The 26,889-nt window shown below is 43.7% G+C and overlaps 1 protein-coding gene across 1 annotated transcript in view; it reads right to left on the minus strand.

The window, feature by feature from the left end:
* Positions 1 to 26,889, minus strand: part of LOC139340895 (cadherin-23-like) — a 111,479-nt gene that overhangs the window by 1,872 nt on the left and 82,718 nt on the right. The window contains exons 13-28 of the mRNA XM_070977012.1: positions 18,018 to 18,082; positions 17,190 to 17,427; positions 15,149 to 15,254; positions 14,721 to 14,848; positions 11,561 to 11,633; positions 10,496 to 10,612; positions 10,003 to 10,115; positions 9,778 to 9,885; positions 7,841 to 8,030; positions 7,371 to 7,516; positions 6,837 to 7,056; positions 6,120 to 6,272; positions 5,758 to 5,871; positions 5,094 to 5,242; positions 980 to 1,040; positions 278 to 426 (exon numbers count right to left, since the gene is read on the minus strand). Of these exons, the coding sequence (XP_070833113.1) occupies positions 278 to 426; positions 980 to 1,040; positions 5,094 to 5,242; positions 5,758 to 5,871; positions 6,120 to 6,272; positions 6,837 to 7,056; positions 7,371 to 7,516; positions 7,841 to 8,030; positions 9,778 to 9,885; positions 10,003 to 10,115; positions 10,496 to 10,612; positions 11,561 to 11,633; positions 14,721 to 14,848; positions 15,149 to 15,254; positions 17,190 to 17,427; positions 18,018 to 18,082 (2,130 nt within the window). The remainder of the gene's footprint in view (positions 1 to 277; positions 427 to 979; positions 1,041 to 5,093; positions 5,243 to 5,757; positions 5,872 to 6,119; positions 6,273 to 6,836; positions 7,057 to 7,370; positions 7,517 to 7,840; positions 8,031 to 9,777; positions 9,886 to 10,002; positions 10,116 to 10,495; positions 10,613 to 11,560; positions 11,634 to 14,720; positions 14,849 to 15,148; positions 15,255 to 17,189; positions 17,428 to 18,017; positions 18,083 to 26,889) is intronic.

A 26,889-nucleotide genomic window follows, 5' to 3' on the forward strand; every position in this document is an offset into this window, starting at 1 on the left:
CAACTTTACATATTATCTTTGAGGAAAACCATCTTTGGGAAAGGCTCTTGACTATTTTATCTTGGGAATGCGATCACAGACATAAATAATGCATATCTGAGTCCAATTTCAGGGGCTGGATCCTCTGAAGTCCACATTTCTGGACTAAATATGTTACTGGTCAACAAGACTGTCCATTTTTAAGAAGACACTGCAACATATGGTAAGCTCCACATAGTGGTGTGCACATGTTACAGCGTCCTCCCCATCCCTCTCTAGCGACCCTCCTCCCCCTCACCCTCACGGAGCTCCTCATGCTGCCCTCGTCACTGTTGTAGGCCTCCACCTCCAACACATGGGAGCTGCTGGTTTCTCTGTCCAGAGCCCTGAGGCCTCTCGTCAGCAGCCCGCTCTGTCTGTCTATGCTGAACAGATTGTTGCTGTTCCCTGCATGCACGCATTCACAAGCATGAGAGCGCGCGCACACACACACACACACACACACACACACACACACACACACACACACACACACACACACACACACACACACACACACACACGCACAGAGCGAGAGAGAGTGAGAGTGAGAGGGTAAAGTGAGACAGACAGAAATTCACTTTTCAGCAAAACATTTAGTCTCTGCGTCTAGATAATTTCAGCTTTTTAGCATTTCAAGAACCTGTCATTACTGGTATTTTCACTGTGGTAAGAGCTGCCATATACACACTGACTGTTTCTAGACCAGAAAACTGCACTGGAATATCATACCAGCCCACTGGCAGAATTTTAACAAAAAAGCTTGAATCACTATAATTATGGAAACTCTTGCTTGGAGATCCTGTTTTTGTCACCCATTCTGCAACGACTGGATTAACCACATTTAATGATTCAATTAAGTGCATCTTGAGGGCCTGTTCTCTGAGTTTATTTGTTTGTGAGCGAGGAGACCATGTGCGAAGGCCATCTGTGAGGAAAATTAAAGTGCAGCAGCACTCACCAGTGACGATCCTGTACAGAACTCGGCCATTCTCCCCCTGGTCTGCATCTGTGGCTTGAACCTGTACAGACAAACACAAGCAGAAAGTTTGTGCTTATGCAGAAGATAAAAAAAAAGCCATCCACAAAGTGCAGCAAGGCCACGAATCTCCCTTTACAAGGCGCCCCTTTACAAAGTTAGAACCTTCTTTAACTTTACAGTCTGACAGTGGAGAGGGTGAAAATGAGAATGTGAGAATTGAGCAGTTGGATTTTGTTTCCCAATGTTCAGCTGAATGCTCAGTACTAACCTCTTTATTGTGTTTATCCACATTAAGTCACACGATAGAGAGTACATTTCATAGGTTTTTTTCCACAAACAGATGGATAAATCGGTATTCTTCCTCATTCACCACACATCCACTGCTGCCCAGTGTCTTGTTGCCACAACAACCCCAACATGGCTTGGCAGTAAGTCTGTTATGGCAGAACCTCACTCTCTCTCTCTCTCTCTCTGTGTCTGTCTCACTGTTTCAGGCCGATAGCCAAAAGCAGCCAAAAACCCAAACCCAGCACAGACAGCATGGCTCCACAGCATACACAGATAAATAGAGGAGCATGCTGGGCGGCTGGTGAATGGGCCATGTCATAAGAGTGACTTCTGAATCCAGAGAGGCACAGAGCCGCTGGCACTGGATGAGGCTGACTTCATGTCACACCCCGCTCCTCTGTGGATGTGTCAAAACCTGTGGAGGTGCCTACAAAGTGCATATTCAAGTGCAATACAGAGACACACACTCAAGACACTTGAGCACATGTACGTGCACTCACTTACGCACAAATACAGACACACACTCTCGCAGTCTCTCTCTCCCTTGCCCTGTGTGTCCTGCTTTGCTCTTTCTCGCTCCCCCTGTGAAGAGGGGCCCAACTTCAGTCTCATTAGCTTTATAAAGAGATGTGGAGAGAAGAGGAGAAAGAGGAGGAAAGGGGAGGGGGAGACGGGAGAAAACAGAGGCTGGGGGGTCAGATTGGTGAGTGATGAATAGGGTATTACACAGCGGACTGCACCACTTAGGCCATAAAAGGGGTGTATAAAGTGTAAGACGACATTGCAGAGCCAGATGTTGTAAGTGTAAGCATGTGGAGTGAAAGCACTGAGAGATTATTCACTAAGCCTCTGCATGGCTCAGAAAATACACCATTGTCTTAAGATCCTTGGGATTAAAACAACAGTGAGATATTTCAATTGCGATGCTGTCCCCAACATTTTACCCCCTTTTCCTCCTCAGTCCCCTCTTCCTCCCCAGCGTTTTCGCCTCTGTCTCTGGGAAAGCAGCAGTTTAAGGGGGGAAAAACAAGTGTGTGGAGCCAAGAAACAGGTCTGACCTCAGTTACTGGAATTAAGCGAGGTGCTGCTTTAAAGAGTTTCTAATCTGTGGGTGTGAGTATACATTTTTGACAGGTTTTATTCCAAATGATTTAAGGTTGAGTCTGAAGAGGAAATGTTAATTGCTTAGCAAAGAGTGCATAAACATAATCAAACTCTTTCAAATCTTAATGTTTCATCTCAGATTGCTAACAATCTCATTAATATCTCTTATACTACGTATAGTGTCAGTTGTTATGTCTGCCATGGAGTCTCATTTCAGAGTGAAACTCCTCAAGGCAAGTGAGCCCCTTGACATGTGCTTGAGTAACTGCACATTGTCTAAGTGAGTATGTGGAGACTGTTGCATGCATTGGTTTTAGTATGATTAGGACTTATCTGGAAGGTAGATTCGAATATTAGCGAACAGAGGCTGCACATCTGACATCTACGATCTGTCACTGCATTCCTCGTTCATTTTTTTCTTCCATTATGCAGATAATATAGAGAATATACAGCAGGTTGAAAAATACCATAAATCAGACAGCAATCAAAAGGCAATAAAAGGGGAAAAAAATCTAATAAACATTTGCAAGTATGCTACTAAGAAACTGGAGAACTTGCAAGTGCATAATTGGACAAACTTTACAAATGTGAATAGGTTAGACAAAGTGTGCTTGTAAAGCAGCTAAGAAATGAGTTTGTTTCCAAACTAGCTGAGCAGTCAGATCTGCAACAATGTGGGGTGATAGAGGGGGAGAGCACCTTACAGCTAAGCTGCCAAGCTTAAGAGCAGCGTGCCTAATCATGAATATGTGCTGTACAGTCTACAGTAAGTGCGGGTGGGAAAGAAAGTTTGTGTTTGAATAGTTGTGTGCGTGTGCGTGTGTGCGTGTGTGTGTGGCATATGTGCTTGGAGGCGCTGACTAATGAACTGACTCTCTAACGAGCCATCCTGCTCCACTGGCCTTTTCACAGCTTTCCTGGCATTTGGTCTTAAAAATAATTTCACGTCCCAATGTGTTTCCCTTAAACCGATAAGCCATGCTTTGTCTCCGCTGAATTAAGGACGATGACATTTACAAATGTTACTATGCTGAAGATGGGGGTGTGCAGAATGAGGGGGGGATAATTGGAGACTGGGGTAGAAGAGGTGGGTGCCTTGCATTTTACAAGGGGCATTTTAATAAACCCAATTTGTTTTACATTGAAGAAAGCCTGTCAAGCATTGACTGTTTTGTAGTCCTTGATTTAATAGCTACATAATTGCTGCAAATGCCAAACACTCACCACATCTGCATGTGCATGCAGGCGTTTCTGAACATATTTGTGCATGTGTGTACGTTTATCATAAGCCTTTCAGTGTATGATCCCAGTGAAGTGAAAATGAACCTGCTCAGCTTGGTTAGGCTTGGTTAGTGAGGCAAGAACCTGCTGAGGCAGGGGCTGACCACATGTGCACACACACACACACGTACACAAGCAGACAAACTCAGCAACGCGCACACACAACATCCTGAGACAGACCTCTAATCTAATATTGTTTTCTCTATCCAGGGCCGAGACAATATGAACACCACTGAACCAGGCTCCAACTTCACCTTCACCTCAGAAAATGTCTCTCTGTCCAACCAAACAGCCACCACCATCCCTCCCACCGTCTTACAGCCCCCATCCTATTCTTCAGATAACTATGACCCTGAATTCACCATCATGGTGGTCCTGGGATTATCACTGCTGCTGGCAGGGTTAGCGGCCTTTCTGGCTGTGTGCCGGCCTTCGGAACAGGATGGGGACTCGGAGGCGAGCTGTGGACCAGGGGACAGCTTGACCTGCGGAAGCAGCCGGAACAGTGAGCCCCAGCTCAAGGTGTGGAAGAGGCTGGGCTCCTATCGGCGATCATACAACCTCTCCTTCAGACGACCGCCCTATCGCAGGCCGCATGAGCGTGAGAGCATACATGTTTCACAGTCTGCAGCCCGACAGACACCACAGCAAGAGGTCAACATGGAGCCCCACCTCACGATGCCTTGTCTATTTGACTATGTCACTGAAATCTGACTGGAGAGACATGCAGAGGGCCGACTGACTGCTCCCCGATACAAGCAATACAAGTGTGTATTTTATGGCTGGAGGGTTTGGGTGGTTTACATGTTACGTGGATTAGGTTTACAACAAAGCGAGTGCTTGAAATTTAGGCAGTCAAAAAGCCATTATGGCAGGGTTTACACATTTTACACAGCTCTGCACTACATTGACGAGACAACAACTCATTTTGATTACAATTATCTCAGTACGGATTTGATGCATCATCATCATTCTGCAAAGAAATAAACTGGACCTGATTTGATTACATTTAAGTTTTGCAAAGGAGTATAAAAGCAACTGAACGAACACTGTGAACAACAATTCAACAGACAAAAACCTCACAGCAAGGCACCAGTTCAAAGAATGACTTTTATTCTGAAGGCCAAACTTAAGTTTTAAAGATACTATCCAAACACATTCGAAGTGTGGGTGAAATCATCCCATTCATGTACTTTAAGACAGATACAGGGCATTATTTTAGAGTATGATTTCATGTAGGTCTCAACACATGAGGAATTACCAACACTGACAAATGCAACCTGCCAAAAAGCCAAAAAGGGACCACTCTGTAACCGATTCTTTGTGTTTTGTGACCGTTAAGCAATAAAGTGATGTTTTAAGTTTGACTGCCGAAAGTGCAATTTGTTGCTGGATGTGTTTAGCGGAGTGTGTTTTCTACCTGGAGGACGCTGGTTCCTCGGGGCACGCTCTCCAGTACGCTGGTCTCATAGCTGTTTTGCAGGAAGATGGGTCTGTTGTCGTTAACATCCTGCACCTCAACAATCACAGTGGCTGTGCCTGTCCTGCGGCTGCCTGCTGGGCCATTGTCTGTGAACAGAAACAGACACATTCACAAACACATCAGCTGCAATCAGTCAGGTTAATGCTAATTTTATAGTTGACGCCAGGACAACTGTAAAACTTGGGTCATTTTCAGCTGCTAAATTGGGACAGTGTGTGTAATTCTGTGCTCTTGCACAGTTTTACATTATCTCTGCCTCTTCTCCCCTCTCGTGTGTCTCTGGCCCCCTCTGCAGATAAGCCAGTCTGACTCAGTGGTTTCCAAAACAGGAAAACCTCAGAGTTTTTGTTCTTTCTTTTCAAACAGGAACAAAGGCAGTTGAGCAATAGACTGAAATCACTGCAGATGTGCAGGCATCGCTTTTTTTCATAATTGTCGCACAAAAGTACAAAGGAGCAGCTTTGAAGATCACAAACAAAACAAGTCAGAAAACAAGTCCTATTATGACAAATACACACACACATATCCTCAGTGTAATGAGGATGATAAAAGATGATAAAGGTTTTCCATCATTATGCAAAGGTATGAATTCATGGCACACCTATAGCTTCTACGACCAGAGTGTATGCCGCCTGGGTCTCTCTGTCGAGGCCAACCACTGTCCGAACAATCCCGTCTCTGAAGCCCACACTGAATTTACCGTCCTGATTACCACCTAAAAATACACAATACAAACACATTTCCAAATTAATTTACAGCATATTAGCTAAACACACTATTCACATACACGCAATGCAGCTATAACACTAAAACAAGCATGCAAGAGGAGCTTGCCTCATACACACAGTCGCACAGCGATGGATGGATGGACAAAGGTACTGTACTTGCACACACTGTAGTCCCCATAACTGTGCAACACTGTAGCCCACACACACAAAAACAACCCGCACTGTGACCTCTGACCTGTGATGAAGTAGCTAAGTTCGGCGTTGAGGCCAGCGTCGTTGTCAGAGCAGCTGAGGCGCACTACAATGTGGTCTCTAGGGACACTCTCCTTCAGGGAAACATTGTACACGCGAGGGTTGAAGGTGGGCGTCTCATCATTTACATCCAGAACTGACCCACGCACACAAACACACAGACAGAAAGACATGAGGACACACAAATAGATGTACATGAGGACAAATAAGGCAGCAGGGTGGTGCAGCAAGTGTTTTTTATTGTTACATCAGATTCGGAGATGAGTAAAAGCTTGCAGTTCTTGCTCAGGTGTGCTGTTCTACAGCTGGTCCTTGCTTCTCTGTGAAGTTAAGGGATGTGAAACAGATCTCGACAAAAAAGTTGAAAATATTTTGACGCCTCTGACTCATCTGATCGAGAGAAATTTCTGGCATTGAGAAATGCTAGAAAATCCTATTCAGCTTTTCCATTCCTTTTTTCTGAAGTTCACAGCATTCAGACGGCTTGTCTACATATTGAGGTTTTTCACATCCCACCAGCAGGTGGCAGCATCCTTCTCAGCAGATTCCTGAGAAGTCAGTGATTAACCACTAATGAAGTAGCTCTTGATGTCACGCAAATCCAATCATACCATGGCTTGGCAGGTTCCTACGTGGAGTCATTTCAGAAATCAAACCCTTTTCTTTTTTTTTCGTCATTGTCAGCCATGCAGACTCTCACCTGTGACAGTAAGGGTTGATGTGGACGTGCGAGGGAACCTCCCTGCATCGTATGCGATTATTCTCAAATGGTACTGTCCAATCTGCTCACGATCCAGGACTGCCGTGGAGGTGAGGATGCCAGTGGAGGTGTTCAGGTAGAAGTCGAGGCGAGGCATTCCCATTTGTAACGCCATAGTAATTAAGCCATTCTTGTCCTCATCTGGGTCCTCCACCTGGACCTGGAGCAGAGAGGGAGAGGAGACAGAGGGAGGGAGAGAAAGACCAAGAACGAACACAGGAGGTTATTGAAAGGGTAAAAGAATGCAGATGGTAAAAAGATAAATTTGTTAACAGAAAGTTTTATTTTAATGAGAGAGCAATTATCATGAAGTATTGCCAGGAGTCATATTTTAGAAATGTCCCATCATAAAATAACTTATGGCCAGTGTTCACCTAAAACTGCTCTTAAAAGGAAAATTTCAAAATTTTGAATCTTTATCTTATCCTTGAATTTTTTGATGCGAGCATCCTTGAATATGGTCTAATATTTTACCCTAAAAACTGAGGATCCAATGGACAGTCCCTCTGGCACTTCAGCCACAAAAGGCAGGTTGGTGAAAGTTGGGTCGTTGTCATTGAGATCCAGCAGGTTGACAAACACTGTGGTGCTAGCTGATGCACGCAGTGCAGGGGTACCACCTAAAGAGGGAGCCAGAGGGACACATAAAGACACACACACACACACACACACACACACACACACACACACACACCATAGCTCACGGTCAGAGGAGTTTATTAGCCACAGTAAAAAGTTTCATGGTCAACATAAAACTTGAGGAATGAGGCTTGAAGAAAGAGACCAATCACTCAGAATTGAAAGCTCTCTGCTGAGAATGATATAAAGCTATTTAAACTTGCTTACAGATGGTTTAGGTGTTTCATGAGTCAGGCAAATTTACTCAGTGAAAGGCAAATACAAATGTAAACTGACATCCCACTGCACACATACACATTACTCACGGTCGACGACTGAGATGATAATGGTCCTCATGAGGACAGCGTCTCTGGGGTTGGAGCTCTCCCTGTCCAGGGTTACCCCACTGGTGCGGATCTTCCCTGTACTGCTGTTGATGGTGTAGAAGGGATTTTCTGGACTGATACTGTACATCACTGTCCCATTTTGCCCATTGTCAGGGTCCACTGCCAACACCTGGACAGGGGAGAGAGAAGAAAAACTTTCTGAATATCCTTTGGCCAGAACTTAAAGAAGTGGGGACATGAAGACAGAAAATGTCAGGAGACATGAGGGAAAGAATGAAGGAATGAATTAACAGCAAAAGAATAACAGTAATTGTAAAATTAATGATAATAGCATTAACAACATCCATCTCACGGCCAGAGCATCTTTGCACCCAACGTATTCCAACTGCTCTAACACATCAGTCAGCTAAAAGAAAAATGGTGACGTCTCTTTTCTGACACAAAGTGGCGATGGTTGATGAATGCGTGAAGCCGGGAGCTCAACTAAAACTCGGGCCGATTTTTAAAGAGCTGATCAATTATTCAGTAGGCTGACTAAAAATGCTAGAAACTGGTTAATTGGCCATTAGAGGAACAAAGGTTTTGCAGGTACTTAATTATTAAGGAGACATGGTAGGCAGCATCTCAGAGGCCCATTGATTAGCAACTGCACAGACAAAGGTAGGTGATATAAGATGTGGAGAAGTGTCTAGCTGGGGCCAGTTGAACTAATCAATTCTGGCCTGAGCGGAGCACATTAAGAGATGGTGAGCAAATACATTAGCCTTGTCTATTGAACTGCAGCTCTGGTCTGACTGCAGAGTGGCAGAAAAGAGAATATTGTTTTGAAATGAGTTATCAGAGGCCCTCAGTGTGTATGCATAGGTGCTGAGTGTAAAACGCTGCAGGGGCGATGGGGGGGTGCTCTGAGATTTGAGTGGGCTGATCCTCGCACTGGGTGCCGCAGCCAAATTCATCGGCTCGCTGGACAGCTCCAGCAGGACGCAGCAGGTGGCCTCTTGTCACCATGGAAACGCCGTTTGGACCAAGGCTACACTGGGGCCAATTACAGGACTGCAAGCCTGGGTGGTCTGATTCATTGAAAAATGGTCAGAGGGGTAACAGTGTCTGTCCACTGAGCACAGAATCACATACAGTATGCATTGCATTGCTGGCTGCACCATGAATGAACTCAACTGAGGAATAGCTACAAGAGAGCAGGGATAAGTGGAAAACGCAGCAACATATTAGCAGTGCAGCGCTTGCGTCCTGCATTTCTCGTTCCTTATTATTTCTCCATCCCACTGTCTTGCTCTGCATGATGGCTTCTTGCTTCCTTTTCTGCCTAGCAGCTGAATAATTTGCTATGCGTATGACTGCAGGCTACATTTTAATTAGCAATCGGACTCCCTTAATTACACCCACTGACGCCTCTTTAATTAATGGACAATCAGGGCTTAATTAACAACACACTGCCAAAGACACCAGCAGGACAATGAGAGAGTTTGGGCTAACATTAGAGTGTTTACTTTGTGATGACCTATGCAGTGATGACAATTTGTTCATTAATAGAGGAAGAGTGTGCATGCGGATGCATCCTTCAACAAGGACTGCTTTTCATGTTCATTATGCCTGTGATCTTCACATAAACATTGTGTTGCAACAACCTTCAGTCTTCTCATTTTGATCACTCTGCTCTGAGACCAAGTATTTTTGTATTAAAACACACTTTTTGGGGGGAAAAACAACCACTCAAGGATACTGGACTGCTCTCTACATCACATTTGCATATTAAAATGTAGAGGCCAACATCTCAATAAACAAATCCCCGCTTCTTCAAAACTCCAGCCATCCCATAAGAATCATTATGTTCATTTGCGCTGTTCACATCATCATTTAGCTAACCATCTGCTAGTTAACCAGCGAGGTGCACTCACAGAGATAACATCGGTGTTTTTTGGGCTCATCTCCACTACGTTGGCATGGTATGGCTCGTCTCTCCACACAGGGGCGTTGTCATTGATATCCAGGATGGTGACGTTCACCTGAACACAGTGGGAGTGAGGAAGAACAAGATATACGTGTAATAGAATACACCCCAAATGATTATTGATTAAACATTGATTAAACAGGTGTAGGTTGGATCAGAAGGATGCGGTTACCGTGGCGATGCCAGTCTTCTGCTGAGGGCCCACCCCTCCATCCACAGCTCTCACGATCAGGATGTACTCTGACTTCAGCTCTCGGTCCAGCAGGGCTGTGGTGGTGATCTCTCCTGAAACACACATGATCAAAAGTATAAAAAGTGACATGTCACGTCAAAGCAGCTGCTAATGTGTCAGGATGAAATGAGTTCAAGAAAAAGTAAAAAAAAAAAAAAAAGACACATCCCAGTCACAGTGTGCATACAAGCAAAGTCATGGGCTTAAGGAGGCAACAGAAAAAGGCATTACAGACACAGATCTAAAGGAGTACAGATGCATGCAGTCATTTTCAGGCCAACTATGAAATGACAGCGGGATGATCCCCAAAAATTCTCATTTGAAATAAAAAATGGAATCAGAGCTCAAAAAATTCTGTCTCAATTACAAGTGTACTTTCAGAAAATACACACACTTGCACATGTGCCACACACACACACACACACGCACACACCTGAGCGCGAGTTGAGTCGGAACTGAGAGGAGCCCTCCAGGGAGTAGATGAGCGAGGCCTGGCCAAACTCCCTCGAGGCGTCCAAATCAGTAGCATTCACAAGCAGCACGGTCGCCCCTGTGGAGGAGAGGGAGGGATGAAGGGAGTAAGACAGAAAGAAAGTTACACCTCACGGAGAGGGAGAGAGAAGGAAAAAAAAATGAGCGGAGAGACAGAGTTATGGGGAAAATATGTGAAATCTAGTAAAAAGGAAAGACAGACATGGACAGACAAGCTGCAGAGACAGACTGAAATGGCATTCAGAAAGCTAATTTCTTCACCGCCCCCGTCCACAGCTCAACTGATGGCATGGCAGTGAGTGGGTTTATGGATTAGTGGATTATCAGCTTGTTTGGCACAGCCCATTCTTGGCACAGGCCTGATCAATACCCTGGCAGGCAGGGGGATGATAGGCTAGACAGAGCCGCAGGGCTAGCCCTGAGCTCAGCCTTGCAGCCCAAACCTTAGGCCCCTAGCTCAGGGCCAAGCACTTTAGCCACAGTCCCCTAAACCTCAGCCTTGGTCCAAGCCGCTCATCTGTGCGCTCCTTCAAATCGGGGCCGAGACACAAAAAGTGGCCAGCGTCTGCTGGAACTCAGAGAGAGAAAGGGGCGCTCAAACATTTCATTTCCCTCTAGCGACTGGAAACTAATCTATTGTCTGGGATAAAAGAGTCTTCTGAATGCATGCATGAGAATGAATATAGCAGCCAGTGATTTTGCCTTGAATAGTCAATATCCTGCATTCTGGCTGAGCATTTAAAAACATTATGCAAAATCAGAACAAATAAGACAGTAGAGGCCAGAGGACGCAAATAAAATAAAACATAAAAAAAAACATACCCCCAAGAAAGCAAAGCTATTTGTTGAGTATGCTAATAGCAAGGCAATTCAAGTGAGAGGTGACCGTATGTGCTACACACGGTGTTGGAGCTGTTTGGAGTGTTTAAGTGCTGTGCTGGTTGTGCAGTCTAGAAAATGCATTCTAGCAACTAAACTGTAACCCCAAATGTATAAATTGACTCACCGGCAATAATGTTCTCTGGGATTTTGACGATATAGGACGGCTTGCTGAACTCGGGTGGGTTGTCATTTTCATCCTGGAGGAGGTATAAACATCAACAACAGCTCAAACCAACGTGCCAAACAATGAGAAAATGCAAATGGTGCTAAAAAAAGGGGGACTGAAAAGGGTTTGAAGCTGCCATCACACATTAGCGCTGAGATTAACATTGGGAGTTAAGCCACTGAGCACAAAATATTTTGCTGATCAGCTGATTAAACTGAAATCTTCATGGACCACTTTGTTTTAAGGTTTGAAAACTGTTGTTAATTGCACTGGCTTCTGTTTCAGTCATCTCATTACATCAATATGTATATATACATAGATAAAGTAAATGCAGTAAACTAAACTAATCCCAGCCAGGCAGTGCAGTGCCGTTCATTGCATTCATTGCTTTAGAAGCGCAGGAGTGAGGAAATCTAGACCTGGAAAGAGCGGCATAATGCAAAAGCCGAGGTGGATATTAAAAAGAAGACGCATTTGCAGTGATAGGCGAGAAAATCATTTAAAACATTATTATTAATGACATTGCTTAAAACAAAGGGTAATCAAGTCCTGTGATTTGACAGGAATGAATGACTACAACATGGAGCCGCATCCACTGTCACGTGGGCTTTCCCAGAGCTTTTATATTTCTCACAACCTCCCACTCATTGAATTAGTCTCTATTTCACACCAACACATCCAGTTGTGTGGCTATTCGCAGAGAGGCTCCCCACTGTGTGAGCTGCTGAGAAATGTTAACACTTAAACAACAGTCACTGGCACCATTATCTATCTGGGCTCTGTGTTACACTGGTGCAAAGCATTGTGTGTGCGTGATGCTGCCAGCTACTGATAAACCCCTGTGGTGTGAGTCACGACACTGTGGAGGACAGAGAGAGAGCGACAGAGAGACATAGAGGAAATACAGCATTGTGCGTGTCTCTCCCTGCTGGTTTTTGCATTCCAGCATAGATTCCTTCATTCTTTACACAACATTTCTCCCTTGTGTAGGATGTGTATAGATTTGCTTACTGTCCTTGCGTATGCACGAATACTCCAGCCGGATTCATCCATTCTACTCTGTCATCTCCTCTTTTATGACAAAAAGTGATGTGTATAATGGATGCCTGTCAGGGGAAATGAGCTTAAGGGCCAGTGGGGATGGGAAGACACGAGTTCTAGTTCCTTATTATATTTTTACCGCCGTATTTATAGCATCTTAGCAAAATCTTTCATGTTTACTATTTAAATTTCAAGGGAAAAATGCAGAAACAGATTTTAAAGCTAACCTCTGACATAGTCTGTTATACAAAATAATACACTATGTGCACCACATTTACATTATGAATGGTTTAAATGAACTCCATCAGGACCTTAATAAAAACGCAGAGTAAGATTCTCACTATGCAACAGAGAAATATGACACCACACAGAAGCTAATGGTCTTATTATTTTTCAATTTCTAATATATTGTGAGTGAGGACTAGACTACTTAAATTTAGAGCCTTCAATAAGAGTGACAGGTGACAAAATCAGCAATATGTTATAGTGATACATGTTATTACTAATAGTGAAACATATAAGAAAGATGCAGTGTTGTAAGATCAAATTTATTTCAATTCCTTATCATATAAGGAAAAAAGATATTCATGTAAAAAATATTATGTAGCTTACTATGAACATGTCAACATGCTGTTGTTGACACAAATTGTGACTACAAACGAAACATCTCAGGCCGACTTGATCTCCTCACTGCCTTCGACTAAGTCATGAGACAAAATCAACGCAGTCAGACCCGAGTTTAGAAAGCTATAGCGAGCGCAGAAAACCTTCAAGAGCATGGAAAAGCATTATGCAAGTGACAAATGGAACCATGTAACAGGAGACTGCCGGTAGATGACAACATGACATGGTCTATTACACATGAGACAAGAGAAATGATGTGAATTAGAAAGATTTACAAAAAAAAAGAATACAATTAGTTCGCAGGAAGACATGCAGCAGAAACAGTGGGATAATCTTGTAGAATTAGGACCCAGAACCTTATGCAGAGTTTCTTATTTTCTCAAGTCTTTCTGATCCATTGTGTGTGCGAGTACATGGCTGTGACTTCCTCCAGTGCCTTAAAATAAGACGTTTAGTGATAAGACTGACAAAGGCAACAGAGCTGGAAGCTCAGATAGCTGCACAGGCTGTGATAAAACCACAAACAATGCCTTAGTCAGACATGCCACTCAGAATGTTTCATACAGTGAGAAAATACTGAAATCCAATATGTTAGTGAAGTCGAAGACATATGAAATGATCCACCATGAGCTGGCAGACACCTGTAACACACTGGATCAACATTTAGATAAATACAAGAGGGCTTAGTGTTCTTTCAGTGCACATGGTGTAACAGCTCCTCTCGCAAATTTCTGCATTTTTCAGAGCCACATCTGAGGGCAACTTAAATGAAAAGAGTTCTGCAAAAGTTTGGATATCGTGCCTTTGAACGTGGGGAGACTGTGAGGAATTTGTCACAGGGTGTGTCTGCCGCAGTACCGAGAGAGTCATTAAATACCGTCGGAAAAAATGCCACGCTTGAAGATATGTTAAAAAAGCGTGAATTAAAAAGATGCTCGGCTAAGAGAGGGAAGAAAAACAAACAAGTTTTTAACCGTTTAAGTACCTTTCTGGAGCCAAAAAACAAACACGCTGCCTGCCACATATGGAGGGAAGACACTGCAGAAGCTGTCACTGCAGTGATTGAACACATAAACCTTATACTGAACAGCAGCCCTGCTTACAGAGTTTACAAACTAGATGGACAACAGAAAACTGCAATACTAATGTACATGAAGAAGACCATTGCACACCAAGCTGAATAGTTGAATAGATAGAAAAGGATCAAGTTGCATCCTTCTTTTCACAATATTTGATGTTATTTTTTAATCTGTTTCTCAACCAGCTAATTTCACTGATCTTGTGACTGTTTCTGATGAAATCTTGAGGACAGTTAGATTTCCTCTGCACTTGGTTGAGGACCATGAACGTGGACTGCAGGATGTCTAGCAAAAAAGCTTGCGAGGTTCAGTGCGTGCAAGTAGTGACAGCTGCCACCTTTGGAAGAGTGTGCACTTTGCAGGGTTGTACTTACAATCACCTCCACTGTGACAGGGACGGTGCTGTTGAGGGCTGGGTTTCCCCCGTCTTTGGCCATCACTGTCAAGTAGATCATCCCATTGGGAACTTGCTCGTAGTCCAGAGGTCTGGTCACACTGATCACTGATGGAAGGAGGAGGGAGAGAGGAGGAAAGTGGAGTTTTGTGTTTTTACTTGGGACCAGCAGCAACATCATAGCTTAGGAAACTTGTGGGTTAAATGGAAACACTAAAATGTGTATGAGCATAAAGGGGTGTAGAAACCATTTTAATACTTAACAATGCAGGACTATTACTTGTAACAGAGTATTTTCACAGTGTGGTATTTGTACTTTACTTATATAAAGGATCTGAATACTTGCGCCACCACTGATAGAAACTGATACTATAGAGTGTGGCTTCATCCTCCTCAAGGTGAGCGTACCTGCGTAGCCCTCCACCATGATGATGCTGAAGTAATTGGGGAAGGCCGAGGCTGAAGTGATGGTGTATGTCAGGAAGTTGTTGGGTGGGGAGTCCTCATCTGTTGCCTGTGGGTGGGCGGACAGCGGTGCGAGAGTGGGAGACGGGAGTGCCTTTAACATATGCCTCAGTGACAGTCAAAAGTCCACAGAGAGAAGAAGTTCTGAGTGATTGAGACAAGGTGACAGACAGTGCAACAGGACAGATGCTGCGGTAGACAGTGCTAATATTTCTACGTGTATGTTTGCGCAGCATGGGTGCGTGTGAGTCTGTGCACGTGTGTGCAGCCAGGAAGCTGTCACTTAGTGATGGCATGTTATTGGACAGATTAAAGCTGATTCTGGCTATTAGTGGTGCGGGCGTCAATACTGGATGAACACCAACCGAGCCAAGACAAGCCAATCAGGAAGAGGACAGACGAAACTATACTTTGCAGGGCTAATCCACAAAAACATCAACAACAATGATGACACCCCCTCATTATTCTCAAGTTGGCAGGAACTTAAACATGAGTCCTCCGGCTGTGAGGAGAGTCTACTAGGCCTCACTGGCATCACTAGAGGCTGGACAGGTTGTCAAAAACACTTACTTGTATCTCTCCACAACACGCATATCTCTACTCTTTGATTTAATGCCAAAGTGTTGAGTAAGCAATACCTTTCTTCCCCCACAACTTCCTAAGCTGTGGCTGTTCTCTTCCAGACTGTCTTCCTATATCAAATTTCGACAAATAGTTTCATATTAGATCGTTCACCACTCAAAGGTAAGAGGAGTTGTGGGCAGCAAATCAAATAGATGAGTGGTTAAGGAAGCAAAGGAATAAGAAGTGTAGAGAATTTTTTTTAAAAAAGGTTTAGCTGTTAGAAAGCATAAGTGCTGTAGTAGGTGGCACAAACCTCCCAGGCGCTTTTGGAAAAAGGAAGAAGCAAACAGCAGAAAAGCCTCTCTTTTCTTAGTCTCAACACATCCTCTGCTACCATCTATTTCAGTCTTTGTCCTCTTTCCTCCTTCTCTCGCCGTTTTCCGGAGTAGCGCGTGTGTTTGTGTTTTTGGGTGTGTGTGTAGAGTAGGTTGCAGGGCAAATCGCTGACACACAGAATTGCGCGACTGGCTTCCCCGTTCCTCTCGGGCAGTGTATTAATATCAGCTGCGTTTAAGGTTAGCTCAGACTAATCAAACACAGTGAGCCAAGCGTTGAGCTCAGTCATCAGCTCAACTCCAACAATGGAAAGGCAAATCGCCCCACAGTGCACTGTGGCAGGGCAAGCCGCTGCTGTACCCACTGCCACAAGGGACGTAATAGCCTTTCTCTGGAGGGCGCAATCAAAGGAAACACCGAGCCAATAGCTACCATTGTGCCCATGTACTTCTGCCTTTTGTGTGGCAGTGACTGATGGCCAACACACCGGGCCGACCGGCTCCTCTTGGATACAGTGCGCACAAACACATAACTGCATGATTATAGTAACACAGAGGAAACAAGGAACAAAGAGGAGGAGGGCAGTGAAACCAAAGGCTAGTGAGCGTGAGGACTGGTGGTATTTGTGTCAGTATGAGATCTTCCTGTTGCAGGTTTTATGTGAATGTGCTGTATGTGTGCACACCGTATTATTGCAGGTATCTTTGCTTGAGTGCACAGGCTTGCTGCACCTACATGTGTGCATCTTTTAAATGAACCGCACCTCAGTTCACTGCGACTCTCTGCTGGCAACCTGAATTTTACAATTTACAAACGTGCTGTAGGAATAATTGAATTTTCAATCAATAATAAATAAATATTTTTTGGTCTAGCAATGTAGAACATTTACTGCAGCCATACAACTGCTATGCAACACTAAAATACCATTAAGAGTATTGATTTTGGTTTAGCCTATTAATATTTAAAATCAGTGATGGCCACAGGTGTATGTTTATAGGGTGTTTTACAGCAGCTATAAACAGGACAGTCTTGTACACTTGGCCTCATACGTCTCTTACTCTATACATGCGTGTTTTAAACACACCCTGATTCGTGCCACTGGCTGGACGGCCTGTTCGTTCTCTCTCAGCGAGCCCACGTACGCCTCCTTTTGGAACATCGGCACATTGTCGTTGACGTCCAACACATTGACGCGGATCCTGCCTGTCGTCTCTTCCCCGCCGCCGTCCCTCGCCAGCACTGTCAGCGTGAAGCGCCGCATCAACTCATAGTCCAGATTGGCCCGCAGAATGACCCAGCCCGTCTCATCGTCCAATGAAAACCTGCAAGAGACAAGCAGGTGGAATCATAGGCAAGATTTAATGGTTAAGGGTTTACGGTAAAAAGCACATTGCAATTTATCTCATGATGGCTGGTCAGGATTGTGTCATCCGAGTTAAGATAAGATAAAAAAAAGCTGCATTTCATGAATGTGCAAAAGCACTGAGAAAAGTCCCCTGTTTAAACAAAATAAGTTTGTATGTTGCTATAGGAATAAAAAAAACATTGTTGTAAAGAGAAAATCTTCTCAGTCTGCATGTTTTTCTTTCACAAACCTGCTGCTCTGTGAGAGTAGCAGAGAAACAAATTTAGTAGGAAGCCACACTAATTGTGTTCTTTGGATACTGAAGACAATGACTGAATGGATTATGTGTGTTTCTGTGTGTGTGTGACTCTGTAAATTTGTGGCCTGAAGAGAGCAGACCTAAAGAAAAGTGCCAAACATCATTGTAACTCAGCTGTCTCTGGCGAGGCTGTGTGGCAGAAAAAGTACAATCATTCAAAAGTGGCCAGATAGATGAAAAATGCATGTGATTCTGTGTTTGTGTGGACTATTTGAGTGTGTGTGTGTGTGTGTGTAGCTGCGTCTTACTGGTCTGGCTCATCACTGAAGTAGTAACGCACAATCCCAAATGTGCCTGCATCTCCGTCTGTAGCCTGGACAGAGGAAAAAGGAGTTTTCTTTTAAAATCAGCTTTACTTCCTTGTTAAGTTTTATTGCACATCGAGCTTCTGTTGTCCATCAGCTCGGTTTCTCATCTGGATTTTGTTTTTTTGTCTCTCAAATACTTTGGGTTTGGCTTCATGTGTACCTGTTGAATCTTTCATTCTCTTTCAAGACTCATTTATAAATGTGTTGATGAGGAAAAGGGACCCTTCCCCAACTCATATTCAAGTTTTAAAGTGCGGGATTATGTGTTGCAGCATTTTTTTAAACGCTATTGTGAAAACTGAAGGCAGGGAAGTTATGGCGTCCTTTTAGAGTACCAGAGGCACAATGAGCCAGGTACAAAGTGCTGTGACACCATCAGTGAATTAAATTGTAATTTTGTTACAATCAAAAATTCCTGACTGTGACTGAGTACAGTGTACAGAGTAATAATGATTTTTCCATTTCATGTTATTCGTGTTTGTGTATGTGTGTACGTTTGTGTGAGGTTAACAGCTCTTTTTAAGGACATGACGCATAAAATCATCGTTTCCAAAATGTCTCACTCTCACTCTAACAGCTGTCTATGACTGTATGACTTATGTTAAAACATGCAAGCCACACTTCAGAGGTGTTTATTGGATAAAGTCTGGGAAAACAGACATTTTCCTCATCCACATACCCATCACCACCACAAAAGCAACAACAACTGCCGTCATATGTTTTGCTAATAAAAGAAGTGTCAAGGAAATGCAACATAAAGATCAACACAATCGGGAATCTTGTACTTGATACAGCGCCACATTAACACAATCTGTCTTCGCAAGCACGGCCGCGCTTATGTGCACACACGCACCTACACACACAGGGTGTTGTGTCGGCACTGATGGATCGTGGCTGGAGAGGCTGTTGTAATAGAGTTTCACTTCAGTGGCTCTGCAGTCAGTTGAAGGGCCAAACTCGAACGTGTCTGCAGCCTGCTCTGTCAACCACGATGCTGGTCACTGTGATTCAGTGATGCCCCGATACCGACCCTATTTTGTAGGACTGCATGCGTGTGTGCGTGTGTGTGTGTGTGTGTGTGTGTGTGTGAGTGTGTGTGTGTGTTTAGGCTCCATGCTTTTTTGCATGAGCTTGTGCTTTATACTCTGTGAGGAAGTGAGTGTGTTCATGTGTGTTGAATGATATGAATCTGATGTCAGGATGTAAACACATGTCTGTTAGGCAATGCTGAACTTGGTTCTTCTTTTTTTAATGTGGATGTGTGTGCACATTTGACTATGTTAGGAAATATCTGTGCTTTTTTTAAATCCAATGCACTTATGTTTATGTATGTGTTTGTGTGCGTCTGTCCCATCCATGATGCCTCTCACAGATGGAACAGCGGCTGCAACAATCAATGTGCTTTTCATCCTTCTTCTAAAAATGACATCATGCTGTTCAGCTCAAGCCTGTAATTTCACAATTTCACAGAGAGCTTCCACCACATTGTCCTGGATGGTGAATCAATGTCTCTTTTTAATGTCCAAATGGTCCTTGCTTTGTTGTCAAGTGCACTGATGCGCATCCAGCTGAACGAGTAGAGAAGGAGATGCTAAATGCATGTGAGGTGTTTGGGACTCCAGTCAGGTTCTTGTATTAACCTTTGAGTTTTCATCTGTCGTGTTCGATGACCTCATCATTTAATGCCACTCAGCTGCTTCTCCTCCTCTCTCTTTTTGCATTCTTACCCATCCCTCCCTCCCTCTCCTCCCTTATCTTTCTTTCTCTTACCTCACTTTCCTCCCTGCTTCCTGAGCTCCGCCTCCATCGCCACTGTCTCCCTTCTCCTCTACATATCTCCCTCAGCACAGTCTTCCCTCCTTGATGCCTCCCTCCCCCTTCCTTTGCTCCCTCTCTCCCAGGTGAGTGACAGGCTCATAAGTGCTCCAATGATAGCGGTGGGGGTGTTAGCGTGACAGCTATCGCGGCAGTGACAGGAGCCGGGCTCAGCCTGGGAGCTAATACTGCCTCTGCCTCTGCAGCCCCTCTTGCCATGACGAGAGAGGGAGAGAGAGAGGGAAAGAGAGAGAGAGAGAGAGAGAGAGAAAGAGAGAGAGAGATGATAGCCATCACCCCGCATCATTCACCGAACCGCTCGCTTTCTCCCACCAAACAATCACCATGACTGTGAGGCCCAGTCACTTTGCCAGCCACTTGCCAAAGACTTTCAACTTTAGACGCAGAGGGCTTGCACCAGATGGACGGTAGAGATTGGCTTGTGCGGGGATTTGCTGTAACTTAACACCATGGGCCCGAATCCTTGACACCAGGGTATTATGCATTTGCCCTTCATTGCCATGGTAGTTTAAACTTTTTTGGTGGGGGAATTGGACATGATGGAAAAGTTGGTGAGGTGGGGCGCACTGGGAGAGAGTGCGAGTAAGATTTAATGAGGAACGAAATGACATGGAAATTAAGCTGGGCTGACTAATATGCCTAATAACCTCACTGACGATTACAACAAGCATCCTTAGCACTGTGAAGGTTCACAGGGATAAATAGTTCACATGCTGATGGATTCAAAAGACGTATGTTGGTACCACTGTATTTAAAGGGGTGTCAATAAGAATGACATGACTCCTGCTATGAACAGTGTCATTCTGTCAGTTTTGTCATTAGCAAATATAGTGAGCCTCCAAAATAACTGAAATAAGTTGCAGAAACCAAAAGAAGTATGAAGGATGCACATTGCTGTAAATACTTGCTATTGGCTAAGATGTAAAACCCTGCAGGTTGATTACCTGTTCTCTTTCTGTCAAGTTGTCCACAGATGATACAATGGCAGTGTGTGTGGTAGATGAAAACTGGGCCCAGGCTGCAGTGATATAAATCTCCCCTGTGCTAAGCAGCTGGGCACTGAGGTATCAGAGTCAGCGTTCTGATCAAAATCCAAACTAAGTTGTTAAGGAGTTTCTGCACAAAGAATCAGTATGCTGCTGATTGCCAATATAAACTCTGCAAACCCTTGGGTCCTCAGGCAGTAACTACAAAAGAGAAATTAGTTCTCAGTTGACCAGTTTGGTTAAATGATGTGTTTCTTCCCTTCAGAGGGGTGAAGCCAGCAGGCAAACACAGCTGTGTGTGTGTGTTGGTATGGATGTGGGTGTACCTGTGTACCGGTGCCCTCATTTGTGCGCCTGCATGCCTGTTAATGCAAGTGTGACAGTATGTGTGTGATGACGGGATGCGTGTACCGAGTGTTTTTGAAGGTAAAGAATAGTGTGTACATGGGCGCATATGTTTGTGTGCGCGTGAGGAGGAGACACATGGACAGAGATGCACTGTGTTTCCAGGTTCATTCAGTCTTGGGTTAAATATGCACCCCAACCATTTACAGTATAAACTCCTATTATCACACTCAATTGCTTTCAAGAGAAAGCGGAAATGAGAGCCTCCCCTCATGGGCGACAGACAGACAGGGGCAGTGTGTGTGTGTGTGTGTGTGTGTGTGTGTGTGTGTGTGTGTGTGTGTGTGTGTGTGTGTGTATGTGCGTGTGTGTAAACTGGGGCGGGGTTTGAGGGGGTACAGGAGCAGATTATCAGACCAGCTATCTCATGGACAGCAAAGGAGGTTAAAGCTGCACCGGCTTTTCTATCTTGAGTGAGCTGGAATTTGAATTGATTGGCTCCTAAAATTGCTTTTTCTGTGGGAGCTTTGAGAGGCATGGAAAAGGAAACCAATTACTGGCTGTCGAAGCCTGCTGTCAAAATAGAGATGACCCCCAGTACAAACACAGACAACCTCTTCTGTCTCAGTGTTGCACGCCTAAACACAACCACAAAGAGCAGATAACAAACATACACCCACACATGCACGCATACACCAACCCAACAGTGAAGATGTCCAGTTTTCTGACAATCATTGTCAGGGAGACAATGATGAAGACACGGTTGTCAGGTTATCTTTCTCAGCTTTGGTTCCTCAGCTCTGGTTAGTTCCACTCCTTTAAAGGCTCTGTGTCTCTCTTTCTCACATTTTCTGTATCCATAACAAGATCATAGATCAATCTTCACAAATGCTGTACAAGTGGGATACAGTGAACAGCTATTTTTAAATGAGCCCCCCTCCGTGTTAACACTTTGCATATTGCACTGTATGGGTGTGTGAGACAAAGCAGAATCTTGGTCACGTGACACATTCCACGCTGTATACTTCTGCACAGCAGTACTTCCTCTCAGCAAAATGAAGTGCCTGTGGATCATCAGCGTAGAAGTTCGCGGCTCCCACAGCACTCACAGGCACCATGGGAATCAAATGCAGCCTGCACATCAAGGCTTACAACAGTCAGGCATCGAGAATCACTTTCTCCAATTCATGTCTGCTTGATAATCATCAGTAAGAAAACATGCATGGGCAATGAAAAGAGCTTTGTTGTACTTTGAACGACAGGCTCACATTTTTCAAGTCAGTCTTTAAACAATACTCACACACCTGGTCGCTATAATTGTTCCTCTTCTTCATACTGGTCACGATTTCAGTGTAAGAGCTGGGGAACCAAATCCACAGTCCTTGTTCTGTGCAAAAATGCATTCTAAACCTTAACTAAAGCATAAAGGGGAATGGAGGCTTCAGCAGTCTGAGTTAGTCAAATCAAGAGGTGTAAACACTGCTCAAAACATGTTAGCTTTGACTGCACTTTAGAATGCATTTTTACGTAGTGTGGCAGATAACAAGTCAAATATGTCTGGTCACAGCAGGTATGGCTGAAAGGAGGATGTGAATGAAAGACTGAAAACTTTGTTTTTTGGTGTTTTTTGGTTTCTTGGTGTCTGTTTGTGTGTGCAGAAACTGCCATGGGACTGTGCAGAGCCTGTTTGTATCTCTGATCAATAGTACAGAACGAGACTCAGAGCAGAGCATTAACCTGGAAAAAGCACAGAAACTCTGGAGCTGGGGCGAGATGTGTCCAATTAATGATCACATGTTTTGAACAGCTTCTCGCTCAACAGTCCTGTGACTCAACTAATGAGGGATTTTCTATATTCTCCTCGATTTTGCGCATTCATGAGCAGCTGAAGCTGTGTGACGAAGTGACGTAAAACTAAGACCTCTTCAGCAGAGACAAGATGCAAAATGCTTCACCTGCTTGGAGCAAAACGAGGACCAACCACCCTCGCCAGTCCCCCAGCTGTGACCTGGTGCACCTGCGGGGGTTGATGGGAGCTCTGTGTGTTTTTACTGCGGACACTTTAGTGTAATGGTGATGGCGAGCGTGCGTTTACGACTGCTTTATTTCTCTAAAACATTAACGAGCAGGTGGGGGTGCTCACAGCAACTGCTGCCTGCCGACAGGATTGAACAGCCTGTTTCTATTATCTCCTGACCACCGAGATAACAGTGACACAGAGAGATACAACTGTAACACATCCTTTTAAGCAATGTATGCTTTTGTATAAGAAGACTCTGCTAAAGTGGAGTGGATGTCTTCAAAGGATACCATGTCAGCTTTCAAGATAAACTGTGCTGTTTGCATGCATACACCCAAAGCCACTATATAATGATTACAACCAAATGTGAACCGCTGGAAAAGGCAGCTGTTACCTCTGTACTAAGAAATAAAGAGAGTGAGAGAGAGAAAAAGAGAGGACTATATTGTGGGCATAAGCTGGAGACAGTTTGAGCTGCCAGTGAAAAGGCTTAATGCAGAGCTCTGTGGTTGGCAGCTTCACTTTGCCGACAGGCCTTGGTCCTCCCCCTCTCTTTCTATCTCTCTCTCCGTCTCTGTCCTCGATGAAAGAATGAGATTAGCACAAGCAAAGAGAGGATGTACAGAATGATAAAGAGTTAAAAGTATACCAGAGACGCACACTGATTATATGGGGAAGGAAACAGAAGGCACGTGTGGATGTGCACGGTATCTATGAATTGGAGGTCAGTAAATGACACAGAGTGGACAGGCAGTTGTGAAAACGTCTCATTTGAGGTTTTGAACTTCTGGTCACAAAAAAACAGCAATTTGACCTTGAAATCTTGGAAACTGTGATGGACATTTTCCTATTTTCCGACATTTTATGGACCAAAGGACTCATCAATTAACTGAGAAAATAATGTGTGCAATCAATAATAGTGACAATAAGGCAAGAAACAAAGAAAAAAGGCAGTTAAAAAACAATACAGCACAATAACTCAAGGTTAAGATTCCTGCAGTCCGGAAAGGTGTAGGCTGAAGCTAAAGCTTTACAACACAGATTAATTGATAGGGAAAACAATCAATAGTTGCAGCCCTTGTTGTTTAATCTGTAATTGTAGCACACACCTTTTGCAATTTTTTTAAACGCTGCAACAGTGGTGAAGTGCATTTTCTCAGTGTTTTTAGCAGTATTGTCCGTGAATGGATTAACAGATGACCAAAGAAGTGAGACTCCACTACTCTCCTCACCTTGATTCTCAGCTAAATTTGGCAATTTCTGGGAAAGTTCAGACTTTTCACTAACGTCAGCATTCATCCTCTGCCCTGCACACCCATTCACACCCCCTCTCACGATGTCGGAACACCCATGATAAGGGCCTCATTTCAACAGTGATGCTGTGAGCTACCACATGCAGGAGAGAGCCAAGCCTCACCCCCTTTATTACAATAATGAATTATAATTGCTGTTGTGACTATTACCCTATAAAAGCCTGTCCAAACAGTGGAGGTAGCGGAGCATCCTCCACTCTATAATTTATAACCTTCTGTGTGCAACATGTATCATTTTGCCTTAGCCCTCAAACACACAGCATCTGCATGGAGCCCATAATACACACAGCATGGCATTGGTGGAAGACATAGAAGACCCTAACCCAAGAAGAAGTTGCATCTGAAATATTCTATAAAAGCAAGACCAACTATAGGAAGAGGGGCTGCTGCAGGTTAACTCTACTTCTGTATGCAATTAGACCTGCACATATCCTCAACAAATATAAACATATCCTCGGGGTAGAGCCTGATGGGTAGGAAGAGCTAGAGAGAGTGTAATCTAAGCAGAAACAGACAGGGACCCATAGAGTGAATCAATGCGACACCTGAAAACCATTAGCAATTTAATGGTAAAACAGAGAAAGGGGAAAAACAACAATAACTGAGGGCATACAATAAATACAAAATGAAAGAAGGCAAATTCTCTGAAAGCCAGGGAGAGAAAATCAGAGTGATTCCACTGATACGAACAGCTGCTGGTGTCTTAAGTCTCCAGGGTAAGGAAGAGACAGGAAGAGAGAGTGAGAGAGAAAAGCACCCAGACAAAAGAGTAAATCACAATAAATATTTATAATGATAAGTAATGCTGCAGACCATAAATATTAAACAGCCACTGCCTGTGTGTGTGTGTGTGTGTGTGTGTGTGTGTGTGTGTGTGTGTGTGTGTGTGTGTGTGGTCCAATGTTAAGCACAAGCGTCCACAGGGAAGTGGGAGCGGGCACTGAGTAATGCATTGACTAACATTGTACATAAGCTTTGATCAGATAAGCTATGAATATTAACCAAAACAAAGCATTTCAATTATATTATCAGATTGCCAGTTTGGCGTTTTTTTTTTTGTTTTTTTTTTTAAAAAACAACTGGGAACCAACATGCATAATTTCAATTAGCATAGGTATAAAGTATTATCCAAACATCATCCGGATCCCACCCTGTTTACATACAACCCACATCCACCACATTATTGATACACTGCACAGGTGCAGAAACACTTTCACACTCTGGAAACAGAATGCGCCAGCACTTGAAAATAACTCGCTTCATTGTGGGACAAACTCATCACTCTCAGAGTCATTGTAATAGCAGTGGATACAACTTACTTTGATGATTCTTTCTGCTATTGCTGGTACTAAAAACATGGAGGTCCAGGCTGCCTTACGAGGGTAATTTACTCATCTGTTTGCACTTTAATTACTTGATCTATGGGTGCATAGTAGATGAGTTTTCATTACTGAAAATGCTCTCAAATAAAGCTGTTCTTCAAAACAGTAATGTACAAACAAATAGGCTGTTCCTTACCAAGTCAAAGGGGAAAATCCTTTAAGCTAATCCACAGATGTTACCATTGTGCTCTAAAGTTACCTCTTCAGTGCTGTTGAGTCACTGTGCAGAATGATATTCTCTCATCACTGTCATCAGAGCTATTCTGTGAGCTATCCCTGTCTCCTAAAAATCATAAAACATATCTTCTGTGCTACAATATTTTGGTGTACACATACACGACAATTCCAAAAGTTACCTCCAACCCTACTGAAAGGAAGAGTTCAACACAATTGCTTTCTTTCTCAGAGTAGATTGAGTTTGGTAGGGTCCTGTCATTTAATCCAGCATAGATGTTTCTGTATAGAGGGTGGTGAATGTCCAATAAGAGATTCATGGATAACAAGATATAATGCAGAATGTAATACTGAATGTCACAGGGATCTCTAGGCCATTATGGCTTATGATATCAACTGAGTCTCGGGGGTTGAGAGTGGAGGCAGCAGCATGTCTGTAGATTATAGCACCATAATCTAGGATTGACAGAAAAACTGCCTCAACTACACATTTCCTACAATTCAATTCAATTCCTGACGTCATAACTGTAAGGTTGTTTGTCCCCGCTTCTGGTCTTTATGCTAAAATTAGCTAATCTGCTCCTGGCTCTATCTCAATGCACAGACATGTCAGTGCTATCAGTCGTCTAATCTAACTCTCAGCAAAAAAAAGCAAATAAGCATATTTCCCAAAATGTCTGACTGTTCCTTTACTTAATTCAATGGTGTGTGAGAGGGTATATATATCGAGAAGCGCTGGCCAGCCACCTTGAGAGA

This window comes from Chaetodon trifascialis, chromosome 13 (assembly GCF_039877785.1).
Source record: "Chaetodon trifascialis isolate fChaTrf1 chromosome 13, fChaTrf1.hap1, whole genome shotgun sequence".
Lineage (NCBI taxonomy): Eukaryota > Metazoa > Chordata > Actinopteri > Chaetodontiformes > Chaetodontidae > Chaetodon > Chaetodon trifascialis.